The sequence below is a fragment of the Corvus brachyrhynchos genome, unplaced genomic scaffold (genome assembly GCF_000691975.1).
Source record: "Corvus brachyrhynchos isolate BGI_N302 unplaced genomic scaffold, ASM69197v1 scaffold427, whole genome shotgun sequence".
NCBI classification, from domain to species: domain Eukaryota; kingdom Metazoa; phylum Chordata; class Aves; order Passeriformes; family Corvidae; genus Corvus; species Corvus brachyrhynchos.
The window spans coordinates 297,170-313,263 of NW_008239046.1; the positions used below are offsets into that span (position 1 = coordinate 297,170).

General features: G+C 39.3%; 1 protein-coding gene across 4 annotated transcripts in view; it reads right to left on the bottom strand.

Moving 5' to 3' along the window:
- The window catches only part of ITCH (itchy E3 ubiquitin protein ligase), a 56,258-nt gene that overhangs the window by 10,360 nt on the left and 29,804 nt on the right, over positions 1-16,094 (bottom strand). For 3 of the 4 annotated variants that reach the window (XM_017739038.1, XM_017739036.1, XM_008637478.2), the window contains exons 5-15: positions 15,343-15,480; positions 13,205-13,247; positions 10,703-10,872; positions 9,346-9,580; positions 8,025-8,120; positions 6,593-6,767; positions 5,651-5,717; positions 4,061-4,145; positions 2,439-2,567; positions 1,723-1,795; positions 273-344 (exon numbers count right to left, since the gene is read on the bottom strand). In XM_017739038.1, coding sequence (XP_017594527.1) covers positions 273-344; positions 1,723-1,795; positions 2,439-2,567; positions 4,061-4,145; positions 5,651-5,717; positions 6,593-6,767; positions 8,025-8,120; positions 9,346-9,580; positions 10,703-10,872; positions 13,205-13,247; positions 15,343-15,480 — 1,283 coding nt within the window. The remainder of the gene's footprint in view (positions 1-272; positions 345-1,722; positions 1,796-2,438; positions 2,568-4,060; positions 4,146-5,650; positions 5,718-6,592; positions 6,768-8,024; positions 8,121-9,345; positions 9,581-10,702; positions 10,873-13,204; positions 13,248-15,342; positions 15,481-16,094) is intronic. The other variant, XM_017739037.1, reaches the window with a different exon arrangement.

Genomic DNA, 16,094 nt, shown 5'->3' on the forward strand with positions numbered 1-16,094 from the left:
CCCGAGGAAAAAACAAAAAAAAAATAAATTTTAAAAAAAAAAAAAAAAAAAAAAAAAAAAAAAATCACCTTTGCCAGATAAATCCGTGCCAGAACTTCATATTTTAACATGATCTTCTAAGTGTGAACGCAGCCTGACTATTAAACTAGTATTTTTGTTAGCCTGACTTAAAGTAACATTAGCAAGCTATCAAAGGCTCAAAAATGACATGTGACAAGAAATTTAATAACTCCAATTTTCATGCCCATTACTCTCATGTTTTAATACAATACCTGCTGAAACGAGTCCTCAAATAATGTTTTCCTGCTCACTGTGATCTTTATGTGCTGTGGCATTGCCAGTTGCTGAAAGGAAATTTTTTAGAGGTGAAGGGTACAATCACTTAAAGTTTCCACTACTGAGTTTGGACCGGTATTTGTTGTATATATTATAAGGTACAGTTGAATTTCGTTAATTTATATAAAACAAACCCAGTAATCAAGGTATCTGAATTGGAATTTAATCCAAGAACAGACTGCTTCCAACATTACTATCTACAGTGGCATGCACACATCTCCAGATGCTGCTCAGAACAGGTTAAATATTGCACTCCTACAAGATACTGGAAAACATGAAGATCAGTAACATATTCTACCTGAGAAAGGGTTTATACCCCAGAATTTATGAGACACATGAAGTACGTCTCCTATGAAAAAAGGCTGAAAGAACTGGGATTGTTCAGTCTGGAGAAGCTTCAGGGTGACATAATTATGGCTGGAAGGGACCAACAAGAAAGGTGAAGAGAGGCTACTGAGAAGGGCCTGGAGCAACAGGACAAAGGGAAGGGCTTCCCACTGCCAGAAGGCAGGGGTAGATGGGATATTGGGAAGAAATTGTTCCCTGTGAGGGTGGGGAGGCCCTGGCACAGGGTGCCCAGAGAAGCTGTGGCTGCCCCTGGATCCCCGGCAGTGTCCAAGGATTTGGGCTTGGAGCAGCCTGGGACAGTGGAAGGTGTCTCTGGCCATGGCAGGGGGTTGGAATGAGATGATCTTTAAGGTCCCTTCCAACTCAAACCATTCTGTGTTTCTATTAATTTAATAAAAAATTAAAACATTCAGGCTATACTGCACAAAATTCCAAGTGAAAAATGAGGCTCTCCACTATTTTCAAAGGATAATTCAGTGACTCTTGAAAACTGGAACATTTAAACCTAAGACTTTTTCCTAAACACGAATTTACTTCATCTCTTGATATAAAGAGCTTAGAGGACCAAGACTGACACACTGGAATTTGGTATTATGTTAGAGCACCCTAACATGCACCACAGTATATCCTTCAGTGCTTAGACATGTCTGTTGTGTGGCAAATGCCCTGCATTTTCTGCCAGAAGTGGGTATTTATACAGAAAGTAGATCGTGTATTAGCTCTAAAAATACTGCCTCCATATATTCCTGTATGAACAGCAGCAAGAAAATGCTATTCAGAAACCCACCACTTCAAGAAAAGTAGGTAAATCGATGTCTTCCTTTATTCTAAAACATTTTAAAGCTATAAGTTACGTTGCTTTAAAGCTTACCTGAGATGATACAATTCAATACAATACAATGTATTTCCTCCTTCCTAATTTACCTCACCTTTAACCTTAGTTTGATTCCCTTTATTGGAAGGCACTGAAGAAGGCATTGAAACCATCTAAGCAAAACCAAAAATGCAAGCAAATATTGCCAAGAAATGAATCCGTACCTGACACCAGAATCTGAAATAATGGACCTTGGCCTTGAAATCACGCACATAAGCTATCTGGGGTCCATTGTCTCTGCAACCAAAACGAGGAAAAGAATGAATTTCCAAGTGTTTTTGTAACTGAAGTAAAAGTCTGCAAATGTTTTAGTTATACAGGTATATGGTTTAGCTGGCTATCTAGTCACATTTTTTGATTTTGGAGTGTAATTTCTTGTTTTTAAACTAAAAGAAAAAAATCTTCCTTTGTAAACTGTGGAATGCTTATCAGTACATTTAAAACACTACCTGATCATTAACTGTAAAAAAAGATTCTAACAATAAGGATGTGATGACATTCAGTTAACTTGGGAGGTAAATTCTGGTTTTGACTTCATTCTGGTTCCTAAGAAAATCAAAAAAAGAAAGGGTTGGGTCTCTTTAAAAAAGAGAGACTAGTAACTCTCAGGAAGGGATTTGGTCATCAACAGGACAGATGCAGCTTCTCCATTACTCTCAAATATCATTCACTATGTGGCAAGAAGGATTCTGCAGTGTTCGGAACTCTGCCTTCTTCAGGGACTTAGCAGTGAATGAAAAATCCCAGGTAATTAAGCAGCGTTGCTCTATGTAAAACTTTCTGCCTAATAACGTAGTAAGAGGAAAAAAAAAAAGGTTTCGAAAATGATGTGTGCTAAACTTGACTTTTGAAAACTTAGTAAAATGTTAAGAACACTTACAGAGCTGACTTGCCCGTGCGGGGATCTATGTATGTAGTGGTTCTTCTATTGTGATCCACAAAGTAGGGAATTCCATCCACAGTAAATCGCATTTCCCAGCCCTCTGGCAAGGGCTTCTCATTTAACTGACTATGGATACAATAAAATACATGGTAACTGATCAACTTAATCTATTAAGTCAATCGAGTAATACCTGAGACATTAAGCATTTTGGAACATCTAGAAAATCTACGGTTTGAGAAAGTTTCCATTTGGATTTATTTTGGCTTTTCCCCTGCTCCTAAATTTGCAGTCAGCTCTCCATTAGACCAAAATGACTGGTTAAGTAAACATTAGCTCATTTGCTTGCACTACCTTAAATAAAAGAAAAAAAAAAAAAAAACCTTCAGGGAAAAATGTAAGCAAGGTTTATTGTTTCCTTCACAAACAATAGAATTTTATCTTCTAACTACAAAGCTTTTACTCATAAACTGACATAATTTTAACAGGTAGCTTTTGGTACCTCATGTATAATCACAGCAGCCAAAAACATTTCAGAATGACAAAAATAAAAGAAAATGCAAATACTGATCACGTATAATTTTTTGACAACTCCAAACTCAGTTTTGCTATACACAAAAGTAGATCTCAGTATATTTGGAAGACCTGAGCAGTATCACTGTGACGTGCTCCCCAGTGACTTCCCTCCATAAACACCCTGTCCTGACTGTGCAGCCCAAACATGCTGTTGTTGGGCTGCTCCAAGAGTAACTGTTCTGCACAGCTGGCTGCTGCAGAGGTGAGTGGCTACAGCTGTTAGCCCTCTCACACAGCCTTGGCTGTCCCCCTTCCCCTCCTTCTCCACGGAGGACAGGTGAAGCTGCTTCACCAAACAGAGATTTTCAGCTCAAACAGCAGCTGGGACTGAACACCCTTCACCCTCAACTTCCTGCCTCCATTCCTTACCTCAAAGACTCACAGTGACACAGAACTCCAGTGTTTCTAGTAGTGCCTCAAGCTCTCTGTCTCCTTTGTTCCTCCTTTTTTTAAAAGGTGTGAGGAAAAGATGCTGCAGTTTTTTGGGTCTGTCTTCCTTCTGTCTCCTGCCTATCCCTGGAACTGTCCCCAAGGCCAGGTTGGATGGGGCTTGGAGCAATCAGGCATAGTGGAAGGTGTCCCTGCCCATGGCAGGAGGGTGGAATGAGATGGGCTTTAAGGTCCCTTCCAACCCAAACCATTCTGTGATTCTGTGACTGTCTAGGAAACAACCAAAGTCTTATTCAAGACTCTCTGCACTATCCCATCATCATACAAAAGAAATCTCTCCTTCCTCCAATGATACAGGTGTTTAAACAAATGTCATTGATTACTTATGAAAAGGAGAAGCTGTCCTGGGGATTGAGCTTATTGCTTACTGTTGACCAAGGCTTTCCTGGTAACTGTAGTATAACAAAGTAATACTGTGACAGTTTCCTTTTTGGCTAATATCTCTTAATTTTTTAGGAGCTCTCTGATGTTTGCATAGCACAATCCATGTGTCACCTGTGCACAGCAGTTCCTGGCTCACTCTGCTCTCACTGCTTGGCTACATTTCTGTTTCATTTACATTTTCATCATACATGAAGCTGCAACTGATTTCTTACCCCTGACTCCTGGGGTCTTCCCACTGAGTGATTCGTGTGTTGTGATTGACAAAATACACTCTGCCATTGCTGTCAGTTCTCTTTTCTGAAAAGATGTAAAAGGAGAAAAAATTCAATTCCCCCTTTAATGTATTGCTGAGACTACATCAAATAAATAATACCAATCACCAGACCCTGCCACAGCCTCTCCTGTCCTCAGGTTTCTCTGTACCTCCTCTGACCCAACATATTTTAATAATAATTAAATAATAATAACAATCAAATAATCATTGACATTATTCCTTGCTATGTCATTTATTTTTCAATTGTAGGAAAAATTAATTGAAAAAGGGAAAACTGTGAGCTGTTTTGTCCATAGGAAATTTCAACTGTGTCAAATATTGTGATGTGCCTGACAAGCAACACAGAAAGCAAACACAGAGGAGGGAACAGATGTACACAGAAATATACAGAAGGTACCAGGGGGCTTCATGTTCAAATTATAGCAGGGAATAAAAAATGGTCAATGCAGTTTCCAAGAAAACCAATTTATATTTTCTCTCAGATGAACCATGGGCATACACCAACCTAACACAGCTTATAAGAAATGCCCTGGCTTGCTCTTCTGTACCATTCTGCAGCTCTTCATAACAATTTTACTCAGTGTTGCAAGAGAAATTACAAAAATGGGCCAAAATCTGACTACCACAAGTCAAAAGGTTCAGTTTCCAAGAGAAGTCTGTAAATAGGCATTTGCCTAAGAGCCTGACAGCAAATTCCACACAATGTGGAGACTCAGTTTGCCATTTCCCGGACAATGCCAGCCTAAAGACTTTTCTTTGAAATGCTATATATGTAATGTACTAAGCACAAGTGTGGGGAACAACAGCTTTATGGCACGAAGTTGCATCAATACCATGATACAAAAAATCCAATAGTTCTGTTTGAAAAGCAGATGAGCCCAAATACCGAGGTCCAACTCTGCCAAGTAATTACTTGCTCCAAATTCCACAATTCTGAGAGCTTCGCCTACGTATCATAAAACTTGAATTTTTGTATCTGCTTGATAGTCACACCAGAAAGCAGTTTTACAGTTCTATATTTTTATTACACCCCGACAAAATTTGTATTAATTGTAAATTCTCAACCCTGTAAAGTACAAGAACAAATTTATTCCAGGGGGAGGGCCAAGTCAAAAAGTGCTTAGTTGTCACTATAAAAAACATTTTCAGACCAACAAAACTGTTCAAGAGTTGTCTTGGAGAGAGAATTTGGCAGTTTGATTTAGAGAGGATTTGGAGGCTGATTTAGCAGGAACAGGATGGTAGGGGGGAATGAAAAACTCTCAAAAGGATGAGAGTGTTAAAGCAGCTATTACACTTGTTACCAGTGAACCAGAACACTTTATAGTTTCTAAACCACTTTGAAATGGAATATCCTAGTCAGGATTCTGTTTTAATAGCACATTTGATTAGATCTAATTTTAAAATATTTTTAATCCAGATTTTAATTTTTAAAAACTAGCCTAGAACAGCTGACAAATAATTTGGCAGAAGTATGCTTTAATGTTTAATTACACTGCATTACAAAACACATTCAAGTTAGTCCTACCCCATCCATGTGGCAGAGGGCCAAGAGGATCAAACTCTTTGTTCTGTGTGGATGAAAAATCCTGGTTCTGCAAGTTACACAAACAAATGAGGCATTAATGACTAGTCATTTGCTATCCAGATGTTCTACCATAGCCATCCCAGATTACTGAAGTAGATGCAGTTTTGTTAATGTTACACATAAGCAAAGATGCCAACTATTTCTTTTTCTTCACAGAGAAGGCCTGTTTTACTGACCTTGGCATGCTTAATTAACTACAGTGCCAAGAAATAATTACTCTTTGTTTAGTGCCCCTGCCTACGCAGGAGGAAATTAGTACAGTAGCACCCAAAACAATCAGAAAGCAAACCACTTCATTCCTGCACTCAGTACAGTTCTCCCTACCACCTCTTACGGGCTCCATTTTATTCTCACACATACACCAAATCAGAACTCACATCATTCTTGATGAGCATGAGTATCATGAGCTGGAGTGATTGAATGTCAGCTATTCATCACAGGCAGACAATGGATTTAAAATGCTGGAAGGATTATTTTCAATTTCCCTGCTCTAACATTCCCTGCACATAATTCATTTTACCCAGAGCAGAAATGGGTAAAAAGCCTGTGAGCTTGCCTACCTCCCAGGTGTTGGCCAGGGTAACACAAGATACAATACAAATAAACCAGCTTATTACTAAGCTGTAGCTTGTTTTGAACCAAAGGCTTTATCAATATTGTACATAAATTTTATCCAAGATATACTGAGGTGACAGATAAACCCCATGTGCTGCCTGCAAGGACATGAACTAATGTTGCAATGAGCCCTCCCTGCCGTGCTACACACAAAGATATATCATAGAACATAACAGAGTCTGGTGCCTTCATAGGGAAAGGTCACCCACAAGCATGCCCAAACCCCAAAGCCACCTCAATCCTCACAGTCACCCATGTATTCCTTACCCCATAGATAAACCTCTGGTTGAACTGCTGCATGGCTCCTTGGAGCTGGCTGGGCTGGAGCTGCCACTGCTCATAATTGCGGACAGACTCCAGTGTTGGTCTCTGCCACGTCGTCGTTCTGGTGAAGTGGTCAACGTAATAAATCCTCCCCATGTTGTCAACTCGGCGCTCCCAGCTTGGGGAAAAAAGACAAGTCACAGTTATAGCAGGCAATTTAAGGGCTCAGAGGTGCTTGGAGGCCAGTGTGGTGGAAGGGAACAGAAAGCATGGGCTCATCAGCAGTTTCTTCTCCTTGCACCCTTTGGTAAAATTATGCAAGAGCTAGAATTGTTTTAGGAGAATCACTTTTTTTTGTTGCATGCTATACAAAGTCAGACTCATTCAATTTACTGTATTTTTAGGGTTTTTTGAAATAGTTTTCAACTAAACCACTGTCCATACTGTGCTGGCATCACTGCAGTTATCTCACCCAGCCTGTACCATAAATCTGCTGGTTTCTCCTAAAACTCATCAACCCCCCTGACATTTCAAGCTATTCAATGCAAGACTTCCTCACACTGATTTGGCAGAAAAGGAAGGTTTGGGCATTGGGTTTGGTGTTTTATTTTGGTTTGATTTTCTTTTGGGTTTTTTTTTTTTAATTTTCAGTTCATATCTGATCAGTACTACTCACAAAACTTGAAAGAAAACATTCCTATTCTAAGTAAGCTTAAGCAATACACAAGTTGATCTGTTCAAAGAGTTCAAAATAACTTGAAACATGACAGGTGGGCTCCATTTAGGAGACTGTCTGCCAGTTTTTGTTCTTTTAATATAAAGTTCTCTTTACTATCCCATATTTTCCCTTTGTAATTCTTTCTTGTGTGTGAACTATTTAAAGATGAGAAAGTGCAACAGAACAACTCTTGCATTTTTCTTATATTGTTAAAAAATAAGAAACATAGAAACACTGTGAACTAACATCACTGGCTGTTCTGATGCCAAGAGCTGGAGAAGTTTAATAACCAAAGCTGGTTTCTTTGTGCATAGTAAATTGGCAGCTGGGAACCCTGAGACAAGATCAAAGGCCTGTGAACAGTAACCTTGAGATAAGAAGTAACCAAGAGCATTACTGCTCAAGCTGATAGTTACCTCACTCCCAAAATACTTTTCTGTGGTTTTGGTTCTCTTACTCTTGGGGGTGTCTACTGTCTTTAACTGACAGTCAGTAAAGATGCAGTTGCTTAATCTTTGACAGTAAATTGAGATTTGGTTGTTTTTGACATTCAACTCTTTTCCATATGTAATCCTTAGAGACAACCTGGAGCAACTATTTGCACTGGGTTCACATTTCTATTTACAAATATCCTTTCCAGCTTTAGCAAACTGTCAGGCAATTAATTCCTGAAAAACCCAGACACCTGAGATGATCATATGGCTGATCCTGGCTCACCTTGGAGGAAGAGGCTCTGGCCGATCCCACGTTGTTCTTTTTTCAACATGATCCACATAGTACACTCGACCATGCTGGTCTACTCTTTGCTCCCAACTGAAAATAGATCAAAGAGTTTAATCTTCCTCCAGATGAAACTAATCCAACCATGCATCTACAGCATAAAGATGAGAAACATTTGTTTTCATAAAATGCTTATTTCTAAACAAAATGCTTAAAACTAACCCTTGGCTCATGAGATGCACCAGAACGGTGTGCAACACACAGTGGTACCATTCCTCTAACAGTGATTCTATGTCAACTAAAATTTAAAAAAACATTGTACATGACTACCTTTCTGGGAAACTGAAGCTCAAATTCATGCTTATGTGTAACAATTTTAGCAAAATTTTGTACTCAATATCAAGCGTATCAATAACCTGTTGAACAGAACCAACTACAGATCATAATCCCCTTTTAGAGTATTTAGAGCATTAAATTAATACATGCACATTTTTCAGTGATCAAGTCTATGCAGAGATCACCATAAGGGCATTGCTCACATTTTCTGCATATGCAGCATTTGGGATAATGACTTACCCCTGTATTTGCATTAAATGTAACATCACACGGGGAAAAAAAGATGCTATTTTCTATTTCTGTTGAAATCAAAATGATAAAGCAATAACTGATGTTTTCAAGACCACTTTTTTATTTCCATTATCCTGTAAGGTAATTCAGACCTCTCCTACCTTTTGGTTCAACTACCTGCAATTTAAGGCAGCTATTTCATCAATTACACCACTCACATTGGGAAGTTTTTGTTTTCCCTCATTTAGAGAGTCCAGAAACTTTTTCACTGTTGTTTATTTAAAGTTGAGAGCTTTGAGGCAACAGGCCAGCTATCTCACAAATTCTACGTGTACCCAAAGCACAGCAGCATGTCCCTGCTACTCCCAGGAGCTGCAGTATGAAATCCAAATCTTCAAGACACGCTGCAGATTACGAACTGCAACAGCAGCTTTTCTTCTTCTTATCTGTACCAATATTTTCCTACCTGATTTTATTCTAATTTGAAGAAAACAGGTTGTCACACTATTTTAAACCTGCGTTTCACTGACATGGGAATATATAATAAGTATCAAAAGTAGTTCTTTCCTTGAATGCTTGAAGACCGATCATGCAAAACAGTTATAAAACTCTCCAAATTCATATTGGGGGATTTTTGTCAGGCAGCAAAGGGCAGATGTTATCAATGGTTTGTTACACCTACTGTAAGTAAAATAAAGTAAAACCAGAAAAGTCAGCACACACAGGGAGAAAGAAGTCATTAAACCCATACCCAGGTGGAAGAGGACCTTGACTGGCTGTAGTCAGGGCCTGAGGTGGAGGATTTACTGGCTGGACTTGTCTCGACACTGGAGGAGTGGTGAGTGCAGGAGTGGCAGGAGCTGTGGTTGCGGCTGTTGCCCCCTCAGGGCTCTGCTCTGAAGGTGTATTTGAGGCTGTACCTGCCAGTGATCCTGCACTGGCCCCATCGCTTTCTGTGGACATGGATGAAGGACCATTTGCATTTGCTATGATGTCAGAGAGAGAAGAGAAAAAGCCTTGAACTGACATTTATCACCAATCTATTGTAGAAGTTATACATTACAAAAGCAAACCTGCAAGAACTGCTGTTTCCACAGCCACGTTTTGCTCTCATACAGAAACTAAACAGCAATTCTGTCTCACTGTAAAAATGCTTTAATCCAAGGACTGCCATCAACAGCACAATTTGGTATTTCTGATAAATATTTACCTTGTCTGCATTCTGTAAACATTAAATGATGATAAAAAACTACTTCCTTGTACTAATGAATTAATTCTTTTCCATTTATTATTTGGAATAATAGTTTAAGTGATGATAAGCATAAAATTTTCAAGAGAAGATTTGATATTGCATGGAAAGTAACAATCACAATGGGAGGGGAACACAGACATTCTTTAAATGTTTTCAGTTTTATCTTAATGTCATTTGGTGGGTGGGGTTAGAAATTGAACACAAGTCAAATCTTATTAACTAACTGCACTGGATTAATCTTTTAAAGTAATTACTGTATTGCAGGGCCCATCCAGACCCAGTATTTATCAATTGTAATAATGAGACTACTGAAACATTGCACTGTATGGGGGTAAAGGAATTACTCAAAAAACATCAAGTAACTTTTCAAAATTAGTGGCCTTCAAGTAGTTTTTAAATAACTAGATAAAAAAAGCTATCCATTTCAGCAGAGAAGAATAGTAAACGTTTTAAGTGCTGCAACTTCACAGAATCTAACTGGAATTGTAGAAACCAGTAACTCGTATCTCAGAACTCAATACTATCAACTTGAGACACTTCTGTGAGTCCTTCAATGGATTTCATGTCACCCTCAGTGGGTGCCTTAGTGCAGCAGCAGCAGCATTCACTTGTGTTCTCCTGGTCCCAGCTCCACTCTCTGTAGCACCATCACTGACTGCCACCACCTCTGAGCAGACATGGAAACAAGAAATTTCCAGTAACAGGAACAATGACTAAACAACACGTGCTGAATGCAAGCTAAAAAACACTCCTTCAGAAATGACCTGCCAAAGAGTTTACCATCAAAAAGTGCAGTTAAACATCAGGAGCAGAAAGAGTTACGTTCACTCAAGGAGTGCCCACCCCACGGACGTACCGGCTACCGATGGGGGTCTGCGGGGAGTGGGGGGCGGGGGCCTGGCAGGCCTGGGAGGTCTGGCAGGTTTGCAGTTTCCATTTGTGAGTAATGGAGAGTCACTGCCATTAACGGTCTTGTTTTCACTGGAAGCAGCATCCTCACAGCTTTCAAGGCCATTTGAGTTAGTCCTTTTGCAGGAAAAAACACAGAGAACTGTTCTAGTAGCGCATGGGTGACATGAAACTTTGCAAATCACAGAATCATGGAAGAGTTTGGGTTGGGACAAGCCTTAAAGCTCATCTCGTTCCAGCCCCCTTCCACTAGACCAGGTTGCTCCAAGCCCCATCCAGACTGGCCTGGGACACTTTCAGGGGGGTTGAAAATACACATGAAAGACACTAGAATGCTACAGTTACAACTAGGTGAGATTCTTAACACTCACAATAATTCCAAGCATCTTTACATCTGTAAAAACAGAGTTTATCTCCTGAGGTACTTGAAACCTCAACTGATGGAAAGGTGGTGAAATAGATGTATGTAACATCTGTCACCAAAATCTCCTCTTTTATTTCCCAATTCAATACCCTTGCCCTTAGGTCCAGGCTCTGGATTTTGCTGCTCAGCTATTTCTGCCCATGAGTCCCACTTGTCTCTAATGAGATGAGAAGCTGACTAAGGCCTGAGAACAGCCTGTATGCCTTTACTCCACAGGGCTGCCACATGCTCAGAACACACAAAATGATACAAGTTTTAGAAATCTTACTTATGCATGTCGCAATATCCCACAGTGGTAGGGAGAAGAGAGATCCAGCAGGCAGGAATTGTGCAGCAAGATCGATTTCTTTAATTATTTTACAAACTCTTTTATAGACTTTTTTCTTCATAGTCTAATTGGTCAAAGGATCAGCCACCCCTTGGGGGTGATTGGCTAAAATCCTAAAACATCCATTGTCAAAATATTTTCCTACTGTACTATAAACAAAGCTTTGCAACGTCACAGGTGTTCATAGCTTATAGAATTCTGCTAATATCTTCCATGAGAGAGAAAAATATCTCATGGGACTGGAAAGAAGCAAGAAAAATTCTTGCTAGCAGCATATTTGTATCCACAAATGCATACATAGATTTTCCCTGTAAACTCAATTCTGGAACAGGCTGAAGAATTTAGGACGAAGTTTTGACCAATAGCTATGAATATAAACTGCTCAACCTTACTAGACTTAAGAAACTACATAGCAGTACTGACCCATGCTGTGCTGTTCACTTACACCTAGCACAGTATTATTCTGATGTATTTGTAGCTCCTTAAGCAAAGTTAGAGGTGTCTACATCTTTATTCTAAAGCATTTTGTTTTCAGAATATGTTGGGCAAAATAAAAAGGTTGTCAACTAAAATTCTAGTGGATTTACAGGTCAAGCACATAAGCCATCAGAAACAAAAGGTTACAGTTTCAATCCAGTACCTCTAAAATGACATTCCTTTAAATGTACAGAAACCCAGTAGGTAAGGCTAAGTAAATCATAAGTCATAAAGGCCCAAGTACAAACATGTTCACTTAACCTCAATATCATTGTCAAACACACGTTTGCTCTCTACCAGGTATGGTGCATGTAATTCTGAAAGTGGATCCAAATCATTAGTGACCTCAAGTCTGTAGGAGATTTAGCCCCAGTTTTTCAGCCGTTCCCTTGTTCTTTCACTACACACCCTTGTAGAAAGTCACTTTCCTGAGCATTTACATGATCCTCACAATGACAACCAAAAGCCACCTGGCTGATAACAAAACTAAATCATTACTATTGTTGTTGTTATTATCCTAATACACACTCAGGTATTCTGAATATCCAGGGATCTAAACATTCTTTCAAACACAAAAAGGAAGCAGAACAAAAACAAACTTTCATGGGAAGACTTCAGACAACACAGCCAAGAATACGAACTATTAAAAAAAAGTGAAATTTAGCTTGGCTACTCCAGATGTCATGCAGAGTGTTGTGCCCTGTACAGATCCCTAAAATACTCTTAGTACTGGGAACTAATTAAAGTAACATGGTGCTGAACACACTCTTATCCTACCAGGCAGCAAGGTTCATAATCCGGTATCAGCCTTAACGCACTGTAAGAGCCAGACAGCTTTTGGGATCTTCTTAACAAAGCTAAACATAATTCTGATACCTCCATGCTACAAAGCCAACCAGTGTAAAAATAACCAGTGCCATTGGTTTGGGGCTTTTTAACTATAAATTTTACTTTGGGTAATCACTGGGAGAAGGATGAGGAACACAAAGGGAAAAAACGAAAAGATAATCAGGTTTGGAGGCAAAACTGAGGCCAGACAATGGAGCTGAGCAACAGTTCAGTATTTTTGTTTAGGGCATGCTCAGATCTCGACAGATACTGCTGCAGGGCATATTCATAAATTTTTCATTGTCTTCTTTCCAAAACACACAATTCCTCTTTCAAAACTGTGAATACTAAAAGGCAGAATAAAAAAAAACAAAAGAGGAAAGAAGTCTTACCGTGTATCACTCTTTACTCTGGAGCTTTCACTCTGTGTAGGACCTTAAATACCAGGAAGAAAAAGACAACAGAATTAAAAGCAACACTCTGAATCATTTCCAAGTAAAACAGCAGCCTTTAATGCTCACACTTCTTTCAAGTGTGGAGGTGAGACACTATGTGCTGCTTATCTACTGTGTTTCAAAGCTGTACATGTTTTGCATGTCTCTATTTGTGTGTGTAAATACAATTTTTTTTTAACCACTGCCACTGTAATACTTCCACCTTACGGAAGATACAACAGGATCTCATTTGACTGTACACATATTCCCAAACCCCCACACACAGAGTTTAGTAACACTGTCTTTCTAGCAGTATAAAGCAGTGTTCATTCTTTTACGTGGAGCTGGCTTTTCATATCCTCTCCCCTTCACTGATGACAGGCAGAGCAGAAAAGGCAAAAACTTCACTAAAATCTCCACTCTGGTTGGCTGGGGGCTTTGTTTTCTGCGGCTCTCTAGCCCAGACCCTTCCCCTTCTCAGTAAATTATTTAACATAAAGGCATTGAAGCAGGTACAAAATATGGCTGCACTCCAAAAGCATTACAGCAGCTCAGCCTAGATTTGCAAATGTTTTGCAACTACTTATTCAGCCGGCTTGGAAATATTTGCCTTTTGTGCCAGCATTTGCAAACCTTGGATATGCAGCACAGAACTGCTCATTTATGTACATAGCACCAATACTTTATTTCCATAGAGTTAAACAAATGTCATTAATAAAGAAATCAGTTCTCAGTTCTGATGGGAACTGTGGACAGATCTAGGCAAAGACAAGGATGTAGTCACAGAAAGGCTTAGGATAATGTGCTGTTAGTGGACTGTGCACGGAAGGAATTTAATCCCAGCACGAGAAATCTTAACTTAAAAGCAACTCTGTGAACAATGTGTTTGTCTGAAGTGCCTTTAGTCTGCACAATGTGCTAGACTACTTTAACATTTAAATCCTTCCTTACGTGCTCCAGTCCCCTGATTATCTGGGAACCTTCTGCTGAACTTGGGGCTTGCTATATCGAGTCCAACCCTGTAAACAGTACTCAATTCCACTACCTGCATGACTTTTCCCACCTTTTTCTCAGTAGGTGAACTTTGGGAAATTGAAAAAAGCACAGATGAAAATCAAGTATTGCATAAGAGGTAAACTTGGTACTTTCACTTGATATTTCTATCCCTACACCTCAGCCTTGCTCTGTAAGTCCCCCAAAATCCCAGCACTTGGCTTTTACTTACAAATAAAATTCTATACAATCAGTCTGTGCGATTGATCCTCTTAATAAAATGGAAAGGAAATGGACTAAAAGCTCTAAGAAATAATGGTTACAGAATTTGTGTATTGATTAAATTTTTCTGTGATACATGAAATTTCAAAGCAACTTCTTCTAGGACTTTAAAAAACCCAGAAGCCTAGAACTTGCCAATTAAGTGCCCAGCTGGTCACTACACCAGACACTCTCTCATGCTGCTTTGTAGAAAAGTAACTCTTATCTAGTTCTACTTCTCAAAGTACAGTATGTCAGAAATGCTCCACTGCCTGTCCTGCTCCAAGGGAATTAAAATCACTTTTTTATTTCAGTGTAATTAGATATTTTACATGTATTCAAGTTTTCAGTTTAAAAAACTGTACACACAACTACACAGAAAGTGGATCCCTCTCTGCAGCTCTCCACAGGGAACTAAACCTATGAATACATTTATTTAAATGAGCTATTTTAAGAAAAATTAATATAAACCCATGTCTCCTAGTAAGCAGAATACTTATTACTAGGATGATGATGAGATCAAACCAACTTTATATTTTTTTCTGTTTATGATGTTATTAAAATTCAGAGACGCTAGAGGCTTTCATTAATGTTTGGGCTCTCTAGGTAAAAGTTTGCAAAGTCCAGGAAATAAAGATGCTGATCTGGTTTTTGTTACAATAAGGCTGAAGGTCTGCCCTGTGAACTATGACTCCACCTCAAATAAAAATGCACGAGACTTCTGATCTCTATCAACAGAAAGTTACAGAAACTGCTGTTATTGGAATTATTTAAATTGTGTTAAAGCTTCCCCAAAAAAGGCTTTGCATAGCAGATACATCTAGATTTGGACTGAAAGTTACTTCTTGTACTTGAGGCTTCCCCATTGGTCAGGAGCTCGGGGTCGACCTGCATCCCATCCAGACAGACCGACAGATCTCCCACCACTTCTGCTGGCTCCCTGTCACCGACGAGGTGCAACGTCACCACTACCTGCTCCACTGGAAAAGAACACAGAACAAAGGGAGCTTATCTTACTACATGAGAAAAAAGGGCCTTTTATTCAAGAAGCCAATTGCAGATCTCAGTGATCAAGGGGGGAAAAAAACCCCAAACACCCCCCAGAACTACAGCTCTGCCTCTCCATTATTTTTTTGTGTGGTAAAAACTGAGCGTTTTCATGTATCATTAGAAAGTTATTGTTTCTACAAAAAGGGCAAAAACTGGACCATAATCTTGCTGCTGCCTAGAAAGGGTTATCATTACAGCAGAGATTGAGTCTCATATTTCTGCAGCAATTAATGCACCACCTGCCCTCAATATAGAGTTAGGAAGTGTAATTCACTTTATTCTTGATTAAGAGCAGATATAATTTCTGTCTTCGACTAAAAAGCTTCACATTTACCTAATGACATCCAGATTCACATTCAGAATGGGAACATTTTCCATCATATCCCCAGACCAATGGTATATTCAGGGTTTTCAGTGAAACAGAACTGTAAATAAACATTCTTGCTGAAAAGGTTTGAAACAAACCCCAGTGAGCTCCAATAGGTGCCTGGTGTCAGACAGCAAATGCACTGACCCAAGAGGATTTTCACCCAGCTTCAGCAGG